The sequence below is a fragment of the Artemia franciscana genome, unplaced genomic scaffold (genome assembly GCF_032884065.1).
Source record: "Artemia franciscana unplaced genomic scaffold, ASM3288406v1 PGA_scaffold_37, whole genome shotgun sequence".
Classification (NCBI taxonomy): domain Eukaryota; kingdom Metazoa; phylum Arthropoda; class Branchiopoda; order Anostraca; family Artemiidae; genus Artemia; species Artemia franciscana.
The window spans coordinates 717,727-735,921 of NW_027062675.1; the positions used below are offsets into that span (position 1 = coordinate 717,727).

The following is an 18,195-nucleotide window of genomic DNA, read 5'->3' on the forward strand; positions in this document are numbered from 1 at the left end:
ATGACAATTCGTCAAGTAAAGTTAAAAGATCTCCTGGGGATATCTACTTCTTAATGTTCTGAAAAAAATATTCTGCAACAGAATAATAGATATGCGTACAGGGCCTACCAGGTTTTCTTGTATACACGCCAAGAGAGCCTGGTATTAACACACACAATAATAAAGGTAATAAATGATGGTATTGATGAAATTTGAGAAATGGAATTAATAGATTCATTAATAAAATAAAAATGTATATCATAAATTAATTTTAAAAAATAAAATCAATAAATAATATGAATAAAATAGAGAAATGATAATGAAGATTTAACGAAATAATAACTGCGTAATTAGTAATATGTAAAGAAATAGTTAATAAATTAAAAATGAATAAAATTAATATGAAGTATAACAAAAAATAATAGAGAGAAATAATTATAAAACAAAAACCACTATTAAAGACAACATTGATGAATAATAAGGGCAATAACAATAAAATGCACCATTAAATTAGCTCAGCAAAAACGAATCTACTGTGCAATAATATTCATGAAAATTTAGAAGGAGAGGGGATGTATTCTCGAAACCACGGGGAGGTATTTGTTCAGTTTTTATTGTCTTCTGATGAATTTCCAAAAACAAGTATTTTTTCAAAAACAAAATATTAAAAGGTATGTTTAGAAACATAACGAGAAAAACGAATCGAAAGGCCATTCCTCCTGCCCTCCGTCCCCCTCCACCATTGCTCAGGCATTTTGCTTCATATCAACTACTTTTAAAAGATCGTATGTCACTAATTTTTCAAAAACAGATCAAAAACACACTTCAAGCAACAAGTATTATTATTGACTGACAGGATATCAGGGTCCTAGAGATAAATAGCGCTGTTATCCCAATCCTATGAAAACGCTCAATTTCATGTAACCTGAACTACAAACCAGTTTTTGTAATAAAAAAATTTGCTTCTACCAACCTTAATGAGAACAGCCAAAACGCTTAATTGCAAAATAAGATAATTTTATGTTTTACTTTCTTGTGTACGACAAGCTTACAAGCCGTATTGCTCAATCTGGGTCCATTTTTTACAGGTAAAATTGTTATGAAATCTCGCTGTTTTTACTCTGAGGCGTCAAACCTAGCTTTTGCTCAGCCGGGATCTGGAAATTCTGTCAGTCCCGAAAGAGTTAAACTCTCTGGGTATAATAAGGGAGATGTTGAAATTACCAAAAGACACAATATACACCCAGGTTTCCAAAGGGTGTACCTGTATTGTGTCAGGAATAGCAAAGGGTTAATTAAGCCGCAACTTTAAGGGTATATTGTGAATTTCAAACTAAATAAGAAGCAACTAAACACCTCCTTCATCTAGGGTTGCAAAAGGGGCTATCCAAAATATCTTAGGAACGTCAAAGGGTATTAAGTTGAAGCTTTCACTGGACAAGCATACCCAATAAGCAAAAATGTTCATGTTATGTTGAGTGTAAAACTTAACCAAACAACCTGATGCGTATCCAAATTTTCAAAAGAGTTTCAGTGAAAAATTTTAGGAACAGCTAGGGGCATTACTTTGGAATTTACAGGGCATGATTTTGGGGATATCAAATTAGAAAAAATATGCTACGTGCATCCAAGTTGTCATAAGGGTGTATCTGCAATATCTCAGAAATAGTTAAGGGTATTAGGTAGGTAGGTAGGTAATTTTATTCAAAAAACAATACAATTTTCATTCATCAGCTAAGGAAAAATAGGCCGCAATGGCGTGCAAGCATAGCTGACATCAAATACGATCCATTTCTTTAAAATATTTCACCTACATCAAAAAGAAAAGTAAATAAGATAAATAACTACAAAAAAAGAAAAAAACACAAAAAAAAGAAAACAAAACAAAAACTAATGGTCAATTTAACAAAATGGGGGGAGATACCCCTCTCTCAATCTAAAATACTCAACATTACTAATTTTTCAGAAGATGGGCCTTGAGGCGACGCTTCAGCTGAGGCAGACTCTCTGATTCCTTAACTTGCTGTGGGAATGGATTCCAGACGGACGGTCCCATTTATCTGATGACATGAGCCGACTGGGAAGTATTCCGAAACTCATGAAAAAGATTATTTGAATTTCGCGTGTCATAATCATGATAGGAAGAACCCAAGCTAAAAAAATCATTAAAAATATCAGGCCTTAAATTATGTAGACACTGATGTACTATAATAACAATCTCCATGTCTCTGATTTTTCCAACATCCAAAATTTCAAACTTCTTATATATAGACACAGTGCTAGCGCTTCCACGATCATAATTTCCTAGAATTCTAATTGCCTTATTCTGTTGCACTTGAACTCTCCTGTAATTAGACTGAAAGTTACTAGCCCAGATTATACAACCATAATTTATATACGACGCTATTAAAGTATGGTACAGTGGCATTGAAACTTTCAAAGGAAGCACATTTTTTAGACAACGCAGCATTCCAACTCCCCTTGACACTTTGCCGGAAACTAGGTCACTGTGTGCCTTCCAACTCAGTTTGAAGTCAAGAAGAAACCCGAGGTAACGCATTTCTAGGACTTGTTTTAAAGAAACATCATTGTACTTAATATCTGAAGGTAAATCTTGGGGCTCTCCAGTCCTTCTAAAAACCATCTAACTTGTTTTTGAAGCATTAACAGCAAGTTTACTGAGTCTACCAAACGCATGTAGTCCCTTTAAAGCACTGTTTGCTCGGTCTATTAAGTCCGGCAACGATTTGGCAATAACAGTTACAGCAGTGTCATCAGCAAAAGACGTTAAGTAACCAGGGACAAAAAATCTCATACTATCTATATAAATTAAAAATAAAAGAGGACCTCGGATAGAACCTTGTGGCACTCCGCAATTCAATGGGTAAGCTTGTGAAACTTCATTATTTATTACGAATTTTACACTTCTACCTCGCAAATACGACTCAAACCAACTCAAACACGTATTCCTAATATCTAACTTCGACAATCTATCCAACAAAATTCCAAAATCAACAGTATCAAAAGCTTTCTTAAAATCAATGAAAATTGTCATGCAAAAATAATTTTTTTCCCGTGCACCGTTTACCTTATCAATTAAATTTAAAGCGGTGTGCACAGTTGAATGTCTTTTTCTAAATCCAACTTGAATTTCAGAAAGAAATCCGCAATTTGTTAGATGCTCATATAGTCTTTTGTGCACTATTTTTTCATATAGCTTTGAGATGATGGGTAGTATTGATATAGGTCTCCAATTTGAAAGGTCACTTAGAGTCCCTGATTTTGGAAGCGGGATGACTTTGGCTATTTTCAACGAATAGGGATATTGACCCTCTGCCATTGGCAGATTTATAAAAACTACTAGTACTGGAAGAATATTCGGAAGCACTGATTTTAGAGTTCGTAGGTTGAGGCCATCGGTCCCAGCACTGTTTGATTTTATTGAAAAAACAAACTTCTCTGTTTCTACAAAATCGCAGGGTTCTAATTTCATTGCAAAATCTTGACCTCTTAGGTCTTCAAAAGTTGATTCTTCTATCAGCAACTCGTTGTTCACTGCTGCTTCACTCTGAACAGTTTCACCAATCTTCGAGAAATGATAAGCAAACAAATCACATACTTGGTCAAGATCTCGAACTATTTCGCCACCAACATTTAGGCTATACTGTTGTGGACCAGGACTACCTCTGATCACTTCATTAATAATTTTCCAAGTGGCTTTAGGGTTTGATGCATGTTTCTTAAATTCTTCGCCATAAAAGTTTCTCATTTTCTTTCATCTAGTAGAGTTAACTAGATTACGTTTATCCTTGAACTGTGCAGAACTAAACTCATTTAGTTCATAGATGTGTGCTGTATACAAAGCATTTCTTATATCAATCATTCGCAAAAGCTCATCATCAACCCAAGGTTTTCTCGCTGTTATTTTTCTTATTTTCATGCTTTTCAGTGGGCATGTCAAGTCATAAATACCTAGCAGCGTGGTGTTGAACTTTTTAAAAGCCAAAGATGGGTTATTCTCCCTAACTATACTCTCCCAAGTTACAGCACCTAGCTCTTCTGAAAAAACATTTTAACGTTCGCTGGCTTCAGATCTCGGATCTGTATCATTATGGTGCATATTTTGGTCCTTAGTACATCTTAACCGTCATGACTGGACAATAGCTGACCAATCTCTTTTTGTTCTAAGCTGTTGTACGGGGTTGCAAAAGTTTCTACAGGTTGCGAGTAGTCTTAAAAAACAAACAACATCATAGACATTTAACGCTTCATGTCAGTAAATGATTTGGTTGAAGTATGAAGAAAATTGTGTATAGTTGCATATAATAGAACTTCAGCTATAATGGAGAAGGGTCTGTGGTTCTTTGTGTAGGCTGGGAGTGAAGTGTGCCTTGAGCGTCGAAAACTGAGTATTTAAATCTTGGTGGGTCTTTTGATGAAATTAGCCAAATTTTCAAGCGTCGCAACATACAACACTTGTTGAAAATATATTGAGATATTTCTTGATTGTTTGGATTAAACGTGCAATTTTGTGTATATAATAGGTCCTTGCGAATTTCCAATTTTGTTCATGTTGCAGCATCGAGTGATTGGCAAGCCAATGCACGAAAGGTCGTATTTGAATGTCAACTGTCTGATCCTCATCCCATAGCCTCTTCAATCACTTTGTCCTCTTTTGGTCATCAAATCACATTTCTTGGTCTTTAGCACCTTTTAACCATCATGACTTGTCAAAAATTGATCAAGTACTTTTAAACTCGTCGGCATGTTCAATTTTGAATTGTGTGTCCTTTTTCATCACCTTTAGAAGTCACTCCAGTTACCTCGAAAAGAGATTTGGATCTTTCTAGAAATGTGATAGTGCTGAAATGTGTCATTCCCCAATGGAACTAGTTGCTGAGACCTTCCGGTGGAATTGCTTTGGTCTCCGCTAGCATTGTCTGATGGGTTTCCCACCTTTATTTAGTTCAAGGTTCTTTTTGCTTGTATTTTATACATTATAGGCCTCCTTCACGTTTGGCGTTTCGTTTGATTTGTGAAATCTTGGGTAAACAAGAACCCATACTAAACCACAATTCAAAACAATAAAAAGGGTCCCTGTTTAGAAGGCAGGTCTCAATTTACTTGTTGTATAGAAAATAATATCTATCGCCGAATAGTTAAGGAGAATAGAAATGGTGGCCTTGACTTTTTCATGACATTCCATTGAAAGCATTTTTAAAGGTCCGTGGGCCCCATTGATAGCCGTTCATTTTTTTGAGTATTTTTTTTATTAGGCTGACCTAGATTGGCTTTTTCCGTGTTTCCTTTTCATTACATGTTTTCGATCTTGTTAAATGCCACGCTGAATTTATGACTCATTTTTACAATAATTTGGCGTATACCTGAAATAATTTCGACCTATTATTTTTGTTGTTATGCCCGTAGTGTGTTTTTTTTTGGTTTGGTCATTTTATGTCCGTTGATTTTGAATTAAAATCGAATAGTTGTGGGCATCAAACCATGGCCAATTGTAGAAAAAGCCAAGAGAGATTTTCCGATTGAGTGAGAGGCAAATCTGGCATTAACCCCCTTATTTGGATTGCATGAAAATGAGTCCGTTCATTTTTTGGGTTTTCTTTTGGATTTATAAGACTGGCCTAAATTGGCTTTTGGTGTCTTTCGCTTTTCATTAGATAGTTTGGATCTTGTTTAATAACGCACCGAATCTTATAATTCAATTTTGAAATAATTATGCCTCCTTGAGTCATATCTTTTTTTTCACCGAACACTACGCTGTTTAACGTAGTTTCGCCTGTTTGTTTAGTCATCTAGTGGCCCTTAAAACGGCCGTTGGTTAAGATGCAATTGCGGTGAACTAGGGTACTTAAGCTCTTTCGCCACAGGTACGTTGGGCAAGTTGAATATCTTTTGGCATGATGGTCACCCTTTTGGCGTGAATGGCCCACAAGTTAGTATCCTCAAAAAGTCCAGCTAAATACGCCTCGCTGGCTTCTTGTAAGGCCATCACCGAATTCTGGAACCTCAAGTCAGTTTTAAAATCGTGGGAAATCTCTCGCACAAGTCTCTGAAAGGGCAATTTCATTATTAAGAGTTCGGTACTCTTTTGATAGCGACGAATTCCGGTAGCAAGAGCCGACTTACGTGCTGCCTTGATCGCAAGCTGCTTTCCAGGTGCCTTTCCACCCATTTATTTTCTTACAGTTTGTTTTGTCCTAGCCATGTTGATATGTACTCCCAAACAGCCATTTTAAGGGCTAACACATTATTTCAAATGCTCTACTTTCAAATGGTTTTCATTACTCCTGGCTTTGATTTGTGAAATCCTGGGTAAACAAGAACCCATACTAAACCACAATTCAAAACAATAAAAAGGGTTCCTGTTTAGAAGGCATGTCTCAATTTGCTTGTGGTATAAAAAATAATATCTATCGCCGAATAGTTAAAGAGAATAGAAAAGAGGGCCTCGACTTTTTCATGACATTCCATTGAAAGCATATTTAAAGGTTCGTGGGCCCCATTGGGAGCCGTTCATTTTTTTGAGTGTTTTTGGATTTATTAGGCTGACAAAAATTGTCTTTTTGCGTATTTCCTTTTCATTACATGTTTTGGATCTTGTTGAATGCCACGCTGAATTTATGACTCATTTTTACAATAATTTGGCGTATACCTGAAATAACTTCGACCTTTTTTGGTTATTTTGTCCGTAGTGTTATTTTTTTGTGTTTTGTTTTTTTATGTCCGTTGATTTTGAATTAAAATCGAAAAGTTGTGGGCATCAAGCCATGGCCAATTGTAGAAAAAGCTAAGAGAGATGGTCCGATTGAGTGAGAGGCAGAACTGGCTTTAACCCCCTTATTAGGATTTCATAAAAATGAGTCTGTTCATTTTTTGAGGGGTATTTTTGGATTTATTAGACTGGTCTAAATTGGCTTTTGGTGTCTTTCGCTTTTAATTAGACAGTTTGGATCTTGTTTAATTCCGCACCGAATCTTATAAGTTAATTTTGAAATAATTATGCCTCCTTGAGTCATATCTTTTTTTCACCGAACACTACGCTGTTTAACGGAATTTCGACTGTTTGTTTAATCCATCTAGTGGCCCTTAAAAGGACCGTTGGTTAATATGCAATTGGGGTGAACTAGGATACTTAAGCTCTCTCACCACGGATACGACGGGCAAGTTGAATATATTTCGGCATGATGGTCACTGTTTTGGCGTTAAATGCACACAAGTTGGTATCCTCAGAAAGACCAAATAAATACACCTCGCTGGCTTCTTGTAAGGCCTTCACAGCCGAATTCTTGGACCTCAAGTCAGTTTGGAAATCCTGGGCAATCTCTCGCACAAGTCTCTGAAAGGGCAATTTCCCTATTAAGAGTTTGGTACTCTTTTGATAGCGACGAATTTCTCTCAGGGCTATGGTTCCGGGCCTGTATCTGTGTGGTTTTTTCACCCCTCCGGCAGAAGGAGCCGACTTACTTGCTGCATTGGTCGCAAGCTGCTTTCTAGGTGCTTTTCCACCCGTTGATTTTCTTGCAGTTTGTTTTGTCCTAGCCATGTTGATAGTTCGCCACTCTTTAAAAGAATCAGTGTTGTCAGATTAGACGGAGAGGATTATACTTTCTTGAGCCCAAAATTATGCTTTTTTGGACAGATTTATGCTACGCTTCTATATTTTCCCAGGTTTCATGTAAAAGTTGATCAGTTAAGACAAGCCGAATTCGGTCTTATCTTAATAAAGGTTCAGTAAAGTAAAGTAAAGAATACGGCATTAGACTTTACAGTCCACACCGGCGGTGTTGATCTCCATTTCTTGGCCCAATTTGGTTCACGTTTTTCGTCTTTTTTTCGCAGGTCGTCTTTCTTCTCGACGTGGTTGACGATATTTGAAAACCATAGTGTCTTACATCATCATCAAAATTTTACTTCAGATACATTAAAAATAAAAGGAAACACCGCGGTTCATATTCAATGATCTTCTTTTTCGTCGCTTTCGGATTTGACTTCTTGACCAGGGGGTGAGATGGCTGTGTAGAGGTTCTCGATTCAAAAATATGCAAGGAAAAGCTAAATACAGTAAAATAGCAATTGAAAATTTGTTTGCATATTTCTAATCAGATATTATACCTGAGAAAAAAAAAGAAAAGTATTTACTGACATTTTAAAGGCACAACAAAGAAAAAGCTCAAAAACCTGAGCTAGAAAGTGTCTAAAAGATTTGGTGGCTTTTAAAAAGGCCGTTGGGTAGGGGGACAGCTCAGGGGACCATTAACCACCAAAGCCATACAATGTACGACCTTGATGCTTCAGAGCGTAGATTACCTCCATTGCAGTTACTGTTTTTCTTTTGGCTTGTTCTGTGTAGGTGACAGCAGCACGAATAACATTTTCGAGAAAAATATTTAAGAATACCTCTGGTTTCCTCGTAAATTAGGCCAGATATACATTTTACACCACCGCGACGAGCCAGTCTTCTGATAGCTGGCTTTGTGATACCCTGGATATTGTTAAGAAGTACTTTGCGATAACGTTTGTGATTCCTTTTCCAAGCCCCTTTCCTCCTTTTCTTCTTCCTGTCATATCAAAATCAGTGGAGTCTTCAACAGCTGTAAAGTTTTTGTCAAACTAAGAAATTTCCTTCAAAGCCCGCTCAATTTATAATATTAAAGTGTTTCCCGTCAAAATGTGACTCTGTCGCGCGGCTTTCGCTCCGTATAAATATAGTCACTAGGTATTGATTCGTTTGTTCATTCTTTTCATTGTTGCCAGATGTAGCATAATTATGTGGAATGTAGCATAATTAGGAACCAAAAGCATCAACGCATAATCCTTCTTAAGATAGCCTAATCGCAGTATAATTTAAGACGATTTAGAACAACTCATAAAGTCACATCAATAAAGAGAACACCAAAGATTGTTTATCAATTTAAGATGGTTATGGTTATCAGCCAAGATGGTTAAAATTTTTCGACCAAACTAAAGTAAAATTTTCTGCACAGCGTTTAGGTGTTTAGGTTTCTACATTACCGCAGCGACCCAGACGCTCAAGCGCTTCCCACACGGTGATCCGTTTTTGAAGTCCCTTCGGTTTGTTCATCCCAAGATAGCCCTGGGAACTGAAAGAACCAGTATTCCGTCACTAAGTTGTGTAATGAACAGATTTCCAGGTATCCTGCAAAAACTCACAGATATTGACTCCCAGTGGCTTAAGCTACCACATGCTTTTAGTGACTCTGAAAAGAAAGATGTTAGAAAAATTGCTACAGACTTGATTTGGAGAAAAGTGCTCGAAATGAGAAATCTTAAATCTTTAGTCGAAATCTTTAATCGAAATCTTAAATTTATAAACGATCTTTGGTGTTCGTTTTATTGATGTGACTTTATGAGTTATTCTACATCGTCTTAAATTATGCTGCGATTAGGCTATCTTAAGGAGGATTATGCGTTGATGCTTTTGGTTCCTAATTATTCTACATTCCGCATAATTATGCTACATCTGGCAACAATGAAAAGAATGAACAAACGAATCAATACCTAGTGGCTATCAAACAGTTCGTGGTAACGAACTGTAGTAGGGAGCGACCCGGCTCAATAGTAACCAAAACTCTAAAAAAATGGAATTTTGATACCAATAGCTACATCAAAAGAATCACATTTTAATGCTGATTTTAAATATATAAGTTTCATCAAGTTTAGTCTTACCCATCAAAAGTTACGAGCCTGAGAAAATTTGCGTTATTTTAGAAAATAGGGGGAAACGCCCCCTAAAAGTCATAGAATCTTAACAAAAATCACACCATCAGATTCAGCGTATCAGAGAACCCTACTGTAGAAGTTTCGAGCTCCTATCTACAAAAATGTGGAATTTTGCATTTTTTGCCAGAAGGCAGATCACGGATGCGTGTTTATTTGTTTTTTTGTTTTTTTTTTGTTTTTTTTCCCAGGGGTGATCGTATCGACCCAGTTGTCCTAGAATGTTGCAAGAGGGCTCATTCTAACGGAAATGAAAAGTTCTAGTGCCCTTTTTAAGTGACCAAAAAAATTGGAGGGCCCCTAGGCCCCCTCCCACGCTAATTATTTTCCCAAAGTCAACGGATCAAAATTCTGAGATAGCCATTTAATTCAGCGTAGTCGAAAAACCTTATAACTATGTCTTTAGGGACGACTTACTCCCCCACAGTCCCCGTGGGAGGGGCAACAAGTTACAAACTTTGACCTGTGCTTACATATAGTAATGGTTATTGGGAAGTATACAGGCGTTTTCAAGAGGATTTTTTTGGTTTGGGGGAGGGGTTGAGAAGAGGGGGATATGCTGGGGGAACTTTCCTTCGAGAATTTGCAATGGGAGAAGAAAATTTCCATGAAGGGAGAGCAGGATTTACTAGCATTATTAAAAAAAAACAATTAAAAAATAAAAGTGAAAAAGCTTTTTCAGCTGGAAGTAAGGAACAGCAATAAAACTTAAAACAAACAGAAATTATTACCCATATGAGGGGCTCACCTCCTTCTAATACCTCGCTCTTTACGCTAAAGTATTTTCGGCAATTTCAACTCCTTATTCTACGGCTTTTGTGATTCAGGGGGTCATTCTTAATGAATTGGGATAAAATTTAAGCTTTAGTGTAAAGAGCGAGGTACTGACGATGGGGCGAATCCCCTCATATATGTAATAAAAACATGAGAATACAAAAGTTCTTTACGTAAGCTAATTTATAAGTTACGTAAATCTTTTACCAATAAAAAGATTCGTAAAAAATTAAAAGTTCTAGTTGCCTTTTTAATTAACCAAAAAATCGGGGGGCAACTAGGCTTCGTCCCCCGCTCTTTTTTTCTCAAAATCATTCGATCAAAATTATGAGAAGGCCATTGAGCCAAAAAAAAATATGCAAATTTCGTTTTGATTATTCCTCTGCGGAGAGCCAAAATCAAAACATGCATTGATTCAAAAACGTTCAGAAATTAAATAAAAAAAACAAGTTTTTTCAAATGATAGTAAGGAGTGACATCAAAACTTAAAACACACAGAAATTACTTCGTATATGAAAGAGGCTGCTTCCTCATCAACGCCCCGCTCTTTACGCTAAAGTTTTTTACTGTTTTAGAAAGAAGAATTGAGAGAAAGAGTCAAACTTTAGCGTAAAGAGCGGGGCGTTGATGAGGAAGCAGCCTCTTTCATATACGAAGTAATTTCTGTGCGTTTTAAGTTTTGATGTCACTCCTTACTATCATTTGAAAAAACTTGTTTTTTTTATTTAAATATCTATACGGAGCGAAAGCCGCGCGACAGAGTCACATTTTGACGGGAAACACTTTAATATTATAAATTGAGCGGGCTTTGAAGGAAATTTTTTAATTTGACAAAAACTTTACGGCTGTTGAAGACTCCACTGATTTTGATATGACAGGAAGAAGAAAAGGAGGAAAGGGGCTTGGAAAAGGAGGCACAAGCATTATCGCAAAGTACTTCTTAACAATATCCAGGGTATCACAAAGCCAGCTATCTGAAGACTGGCTCGCCGCGGTGGAGTAAAATGTATATCTGGCCTAATTTACCAGGAAACCAGAGGTGTTCTTAAATATTTTTCTCGAAAATGTTATTCTTGCTGCTGTCACCTACACAGAACATGCCAAGAGAAAGACAGTAACTGCAATGGAGGTAGTCTACGCTTTGAAGCATCAAGGTCGTACATTGTATGGCTTTGGTGGTTAATGTTCCCCTGAACTCTCCCCCAACCCAACGGCCTTTTTAAAGGCCACCAAATCTTTTAGACACTTTATAGCTCAGGTTTTTGAACTTTTTCTTTGTTGTGCCTTTAAAATGTCGGTAAATACTTTTCTTTTTTCGTCTCAGGTATAATATCTAATTATAAATATGCAAACAAATTTTCTATTGATATTTTAATGTATTTAGCTTTTCCTTGCATATTTTTGAATAAAGTTGCGTATTCATACCATGGAATTATTCAAAGAAATAATTTTTGCTATTTAAGTGCACAAGCCCATTCTTTCATTGTTTGAATGAAGATAGTAGGACCGGAGGAAAATGGGTTCCTACTCTTTGATAAATTGCCGCTCGACCTTATAATTTGGACAAAATTATTCCATTAGTTATTTGCAGTAAATAAACAAATATAAAAAGCTGGCAAAATTTTAGCTAGCAAATGAATTTCCTTGAAAACTGACTCTGAGAATGAAGCCCAAAATCACGAGTTTCAAACTACAACAAAAGGCATCCGACTGTCTTTAATTTAGATTTCAGGAAATAAAAACAAATCGAATTTTAGTTGGTATTCATTTCAATGCTTTTCTTTTGTGCATTTCAATGCTAAGCATTGAGCATATTCGTTTGTTCCAACAAACAAATATTGGTCTTTTAAAATACAAGACGCCATAAACTTATAAAATTGAGCGTATTTGTGATTATATAATAAAATTTGTTGCCGTTTATTTTTTAATTTATTTATTTATGATTTATAATGTTGTTTTTTTAAGCAAAACTTGAAAATATATTGTAGAAAGGGACATTTTTCCCGTTTAAAACAATTCCTTTATCATTGGAACGTATGTTAAAACTTTTAGATAGCCTGAGATCGAAACAAATAAAAGTGGGTTTATTTGTGATTATGTAGCAACAATTCGTTATGCGTTTTAAACTTTGGCAAAAGTATTTTTCCATTTGCGTTTTATCCTTTTCCTGTTTTTTTATTTTAGTTATGATTTCTAATGTTTGTTTTTAAGCAAAACTCGAAAATATACTGTAGAAAGGAACATTTTTCTAGTTTAAAGCAATTCATTTTTTGTGTAGAACGAATATTAAACTTTCAGATATCCTTGGTTCTAAACAAATACAATGCAGTTTGCTTCAACTTTTCGTCTAGCCCCCCCCCCCCCGGCATTTCAAGAATATTATTATACCATTTTTATCTTTTCAAACATAATGCTAAAATAAAGTAAAATTTATTTTTATTAGAATGCAAATTTGACATACAAGCCTCAAAGTTTCAATATTTTGGGCTCCTAGAAATACCAGACTATAAGTAATAAAAGCCTTTGTTTCGAAAAAAAATGTATCCGGTTTTTTTTTACTCATCTTTGATTGAAAACTCTAGTGCTAAAGGGATTCTGATAAAAAAAGGGAAAATTTGTGAGGCTAATTTGTGATTTCTATTGTTTTATATTAAACAAACTCAAAAATATACTCCAGCAAGGGACATTCCTCAGGTTACAAATAGTTTAGTTTTAAATGGTAGGTATATTGAACTTTTATATAGGCTGTGATTAAAACAAATAAAAACAATTCCTTTCCACTTCCCCCCCTTCTCGGCATCTCGAAACCTTAAAACGTAATTATTGTATTTTTTAAATATAATACTAGAATAAAGTGAAATTCATTTTCATTGGAATAGGAGTTTGACACTTCTAGCCGCAAATTTAGGTGTCGTTTCTTATTGCTTTATCTTCTGTGTTTTTAGTTGGAGTCTCGGAATTAATTTCAGTGCGATTTTGCAAACACACATGCATGTATGTTACCTTGTCTGAAAGCACTTGTACTGGATTTCACTAATAAAAATTAAAAAGTGGACATAAAAAATCATAAAAGATCATTTTTCTAATTTATTGACATTGAACACTAGTTATGACGGATTTCCACTATTCTTTGCCCCTTTGATGGCAAATTACCATGGATGAAGCAATGAAAAAATGTCTAATTATAGAAAAATGATCTGTCTATCCTTTAGTTTAGGTTTCGTTCCTCAAAAGCTTACCTCCTAGTCGAAGATTCGAATAAAGGTTTTTTAGACAAACACAAGCATGGCCAAAATTCCTTAGCTCGCGCTCACAGAGAAATGTTAACCCGGGTACGGCGGTTTCCAACATTACAAATAAGTATGTGTTCAGTATTTAGTCACATTAGTGACAGAGCAAAGTAGAAAAGAGTTGAAAATGTCTGAAATTGAAGCTGAAGTGGCACCAGCATCTGTAGTATCCCAGAGCATGGCTTCACCAGCCAAGAAGGAAAAGAAAGCAAAGGCTCCAAAACTAGCTAAGGCTGCAAAACCCAAAGGGGATAAAAAGGTCAAGGCACCAGGAAACCACCCAAAATACATGGGTTTGATCACCAAATTCACTGCTGACATGAAATAACGTGGGGAACCTAGCTGTCAGGCAATTCTCAAATACATAATGGGTAATTTCCAGGTTGGCAATGATGCCAAAGTTGTGAAAATGCATCTTAAGCAAGCTTTGTAGCGTTGCCTTGCAAATAGATTTGTTATAAATCCCAAAGGTACTGGCGTAACTGTTTTTTTCAAGCTTGCAGAGCCTGTCAAGGCCGAAAATTCCAAGGCTGTAAAGCCTGCTAAGCCCACAGCTAAGAAAACCCCAGTCAAGAAAACAGCCAAACCTGCTGTAGTTAAAAAATCAACTTCAGCCAAAAGAGGCTACCAAGCCAATGGCTGGAAGCAAAAAACCTGTAAAGGTTTTCAAGAAACCCACTGTTGCCAAAAAAGCAGTAGCAGCAAAGAAATCAACACCCAAGAAGGGGCCGTCAGTCAAGAAAGCTCCTGCCAAGAAAGTGGCATCTAAAACAGCCCTTTTCAGGCCTATCAAAGCAAATGCTCGAAACTTTCTGTTCAGAAAGTTATAATTCTATATATTTCAAATTTTGACTCTCTACTTTTCCCTTTCAAGTGTAATTCAGCTGTTGTTTGAGCCCAAAAATCTGTTGCATAATATTTACTTTTGTATTCTAGCGCAATTGCTGTCTAGAAAAAAACAACCCCATTTTAAAGAATAGATTTGAAGACTGGCTCGTAAGGTTCAAGCTTGATATTAAAGTGCTCAAACAGATAAATATACAAATATATCGCCATAGCCGAATGGGTAGAGTGGCGCCTTCAAATTGCAGGAGTGGAGGTACCATTCCCTACTATTCTGAGCGAGGCTGATGAATCATAACTAATAAGATTATATAAGTCAAAAATAATAACAGATTAAAAATAACAAAGAGTAAATCGTGAGAGTTGAGGTGTCATTCCAAGTAGACTTATAAATACTAGTACTATTTTACAGTAGAACAACACAAATATAAATAGTTTCACTTAATTTATTTTTTTAAAACCCACTGTTGCCAAAAAAGCAGTAGCAGCAAAGAAATCGACACCCAAGAAGGCTCCCGACAAGAAAGTGGCATCTAAAACAGCTTTTTTCAGGCCTATCAAAGAAAATGCTCGAAACTTTCTGTTCAGAAAGTTATAATTCCATAAATTTCCAATTTTGACTCTCTACTTTTCCCTTTCAAGTATAATATAGCTGTTGTTTGAGTCCAAAAATACGTTGCATAATATTTACTTTTATATTCTAGCGCCATTGCTGTCTAAAAAAAAACAGCCCCATATTAAAGACTAGATTTGACGACTGGCTCGTAAGGTTCAAGCTTGATATTAAAGTGCTCACACTGATAAATATACAAATATTTCGCCATAGCCAAATGGGTAGAGCGGCACCTTCAAATTGCAGGAGCGGAGGTACCATTCCCTACTAGTCTGAGCGAGGCTGATGAATCAAAACTAACAAGATTATATCAATCAAAAATAATAACAGATTAAAAATAATAAAGTGTAAATCGTGAGAGTTGAGGTGTCGTTCCAACTAGACTTATAAATACTAGTACTATTTTACAGTAAAACAACACATATATAAATAGTTTCACTTAATTTTTTTTTAATTCTCGACAAAAAAGAAAAGGTTTGATAAAAAAAATTGAGACTCTAAAAATGACTGTTGTTGTTGGTATTGTTTTCTTATTTTACAATACAACATATGAATCGCAATCCTTGCAAAAACAAAACAGGAGAACCATAGATTACCTAGAAATGACTCACTAGGCGTCTGAGCAGAAATTGTTCACCCACGTAGAGCAGTTTCTTGAATATACCTTAGAAGATAGAAGATAGAATACGTTAGAAGTCTTTGATTAAGGTCAGTTGTTTTCACGGCGCTCTTGAAGGAGCAAGTACATTAGTGTTATTGATGCTTTTGAAAGACAAAAGTAGTTGAAATTTACAATGAAGTTGAGGCCGAAAACATTTGAAGGGACTTTGAACTTAGACCAATCAAAGACTAACTTTAAAGTTAGTTTTGATCTAAGAAAATTGCTTAGGCGGCACTATTGAAGGAACAAGTAGACTTTTGCTATAGATGCGATTGAAAGACCAAGGCAATTTGACCTGTACAATGGAGTTGGGCCTGACAACATATGAGGAGGAATTGGACATGGATAAATCAAAGAATAATTTTAATGTAAGTCTTAGATTTAAGTCAGCTATTTATGCGGCACTATTGAAACAACAAGCAGATTTGTGGTGTAGATGGTCTGAAAGACAAAGGTATTTGAACTGTCTAATGGAGTTGAGGCCAACTTGATTTAATTGGCGGAATGGTCAACTAAAATATCTTGGGGGCTTGTAATGTCACTTTGGTTACAAGTTTTGACTTTATTTATTGGCTTTGATAAATGTGATTCAAGTGTTGGCATTTATTTATTACCGATAGATGAAAATCAAGGAGATGTACAGCTTAGTCTCTTCTGTTTTTCTTTTTTTTCTTATAAAAGATGTAATTAGCTTGGCGCTATTAGAATAAGGAAACGAGTTTGTTACCAGAAATATTATTTTACTTTGAAAAAAGAATCATTATAATATATATATATATATATATATATAAATATATATATATATATATATATATATAAATATATATATATATATATATATATATATATATATATATATATATATATATATATATATATATATATATATGTATATATATATATATATATATATATATATATATATATATGTATATATATATATATATATATATATAAATATATACATATATATATATATATACATATATATATATATATATATATATATATATATATATATATATATATATATATATATATATATATATATATATATACTAGCTGTTGGGGTGGCGCTTCGCGCCACCCCAACACCTAGTTGGTGGGGGCGCTTCGCGCCCCCCCCAAGCCCCCCCGCGCGCGTAAGTCGTTACGCGCCATAATAGTTACGCGCCATTGTAGTTGTGTCCCTATGTCCCACCTGTGAATATAGATATATATATATATATGGTTTTAACTACGTAAAACTTGCGAATATACAACATTCTTTGCTGTCCCATTGTCTTTGCATATAAATAGATTGTCAGGTTATCCCCCTGTTTCCCCCGGTGTCCCCGTTGTAGTTGTGTCCCTGTGTCCCGGTCGTTATTTATTTTTTAGTTTTTTACCTTTTTTTAGTTTTTTTAGTTTTTTAGCTTTTTTATTTTTTTTATTAGTTTTTAGTTTTATTGTAGTTTTTGCCTTTTTTTTAGTTTTTTTAGTTTTTTAGCTTTTTTATTAGTTTTTAGTTTTTTTTGTAGTTTTTGCCTTTTTTTAGTTTTTTTAGTTTTTTAGCTTTTTTATTTTTTTTATTAGTTTTTAGTTTTTTTGTAGTTTTTGCCTTTTTTTAGTTTTTTCAGTTTTGACGTCACCTGATCCAGTTTTTTCAGGTGACGTCACCTGATCCACGATCCACAGATCCACAGACAACTTATTTTTATATATATAGATAGTTTTTTTTTTTTACTTATGTCCTGGTCGTCATTTATACTCCCTGTGTCCCGGTGCTTTGTTGATTGCTAATCGAACATTCCTTTTGTCCTGGTCGCTTTCTCTTTGAGTGTCGTCATTTATTAGTTTTTTCCTTTTTTTTTTTAGTTTTTTATTATATATAGATAGTTTTTTTTTTTTACTTATGTCCTGGTCGTCATTTATACTCCCTGTGTCCCGGTGCTTTGTTGATTGCTAATCGAACATTCCTTTTGTCCTGGTCGCTTTCTCTTTGAGTGTCGTCATTTATTAGTTTTTTCCTTTTTTTTTTTAGTTTTTTATTGGTTTTTACCTTTATTTTAGCTTATTTTTCAGTTTTTTCCTTTTTTTTAGTTTTTTTTTATTTTTTATTTTTTTTAGTTTTTTACCTTTTTTTAGTTTTTTTAGTTTTTTTAGTTTTTTAGCTTTTTTACTTTTTTTATTAGTTTTTAGTTTTTTTTTGTAGTTTTTGCCTTTTTTTAGTTTTTTCAGTTTTTTTTTAGTTTTTTATTGGTTTTTACCTTTATAGTTTTTTTAGTTTTTTAGCTTTT

The 18,195-nt window shown here is 34.9% G+C and overlaps 2 protein-coding genes and 1 pseudogene across 2 annotated transcripts; 1 reads left to right on the top strand and 2 right to left on the bottom strand.

The window, feature by feature from the left end:
• Positions 1-5,845: 5,845 nt before the first annotated feature.
• Positions 5,846-6,169, bottom strand: LOC136041764 (uncharacterized). The gene has a single exon (XM_065726523.1). The coding sequence runs from the start codon at positions 6,167-6,169 to the stop codon at positions 5,846-5,848; it is 324 nt and encodes a 107-aa protein (XP_065582595.1).
• Positions 6,170-7,129: 960 nt separating this feature from the next.
• On the bottom strand, positions 7,130-7,540 carry LOC136041765 (histone H3-like). Its single transcript, XM_065726524.1, has one exon. It carries the CDS (start codon positions 7,538-7,540, stop codon positions 7,130-7,132), a length of 411 nt encoding a protein of 136 aa, XP_065582596.1.
• A 3,840-nt stretch (positions 7,541-11,380) lies between these two features.
• The window catches only part of LOC136041766 (uncharacterized), a 92,385-nt pseudogene continuing 85,570 nt past the window's right edge, over positions 11,381-18,195 (top strand).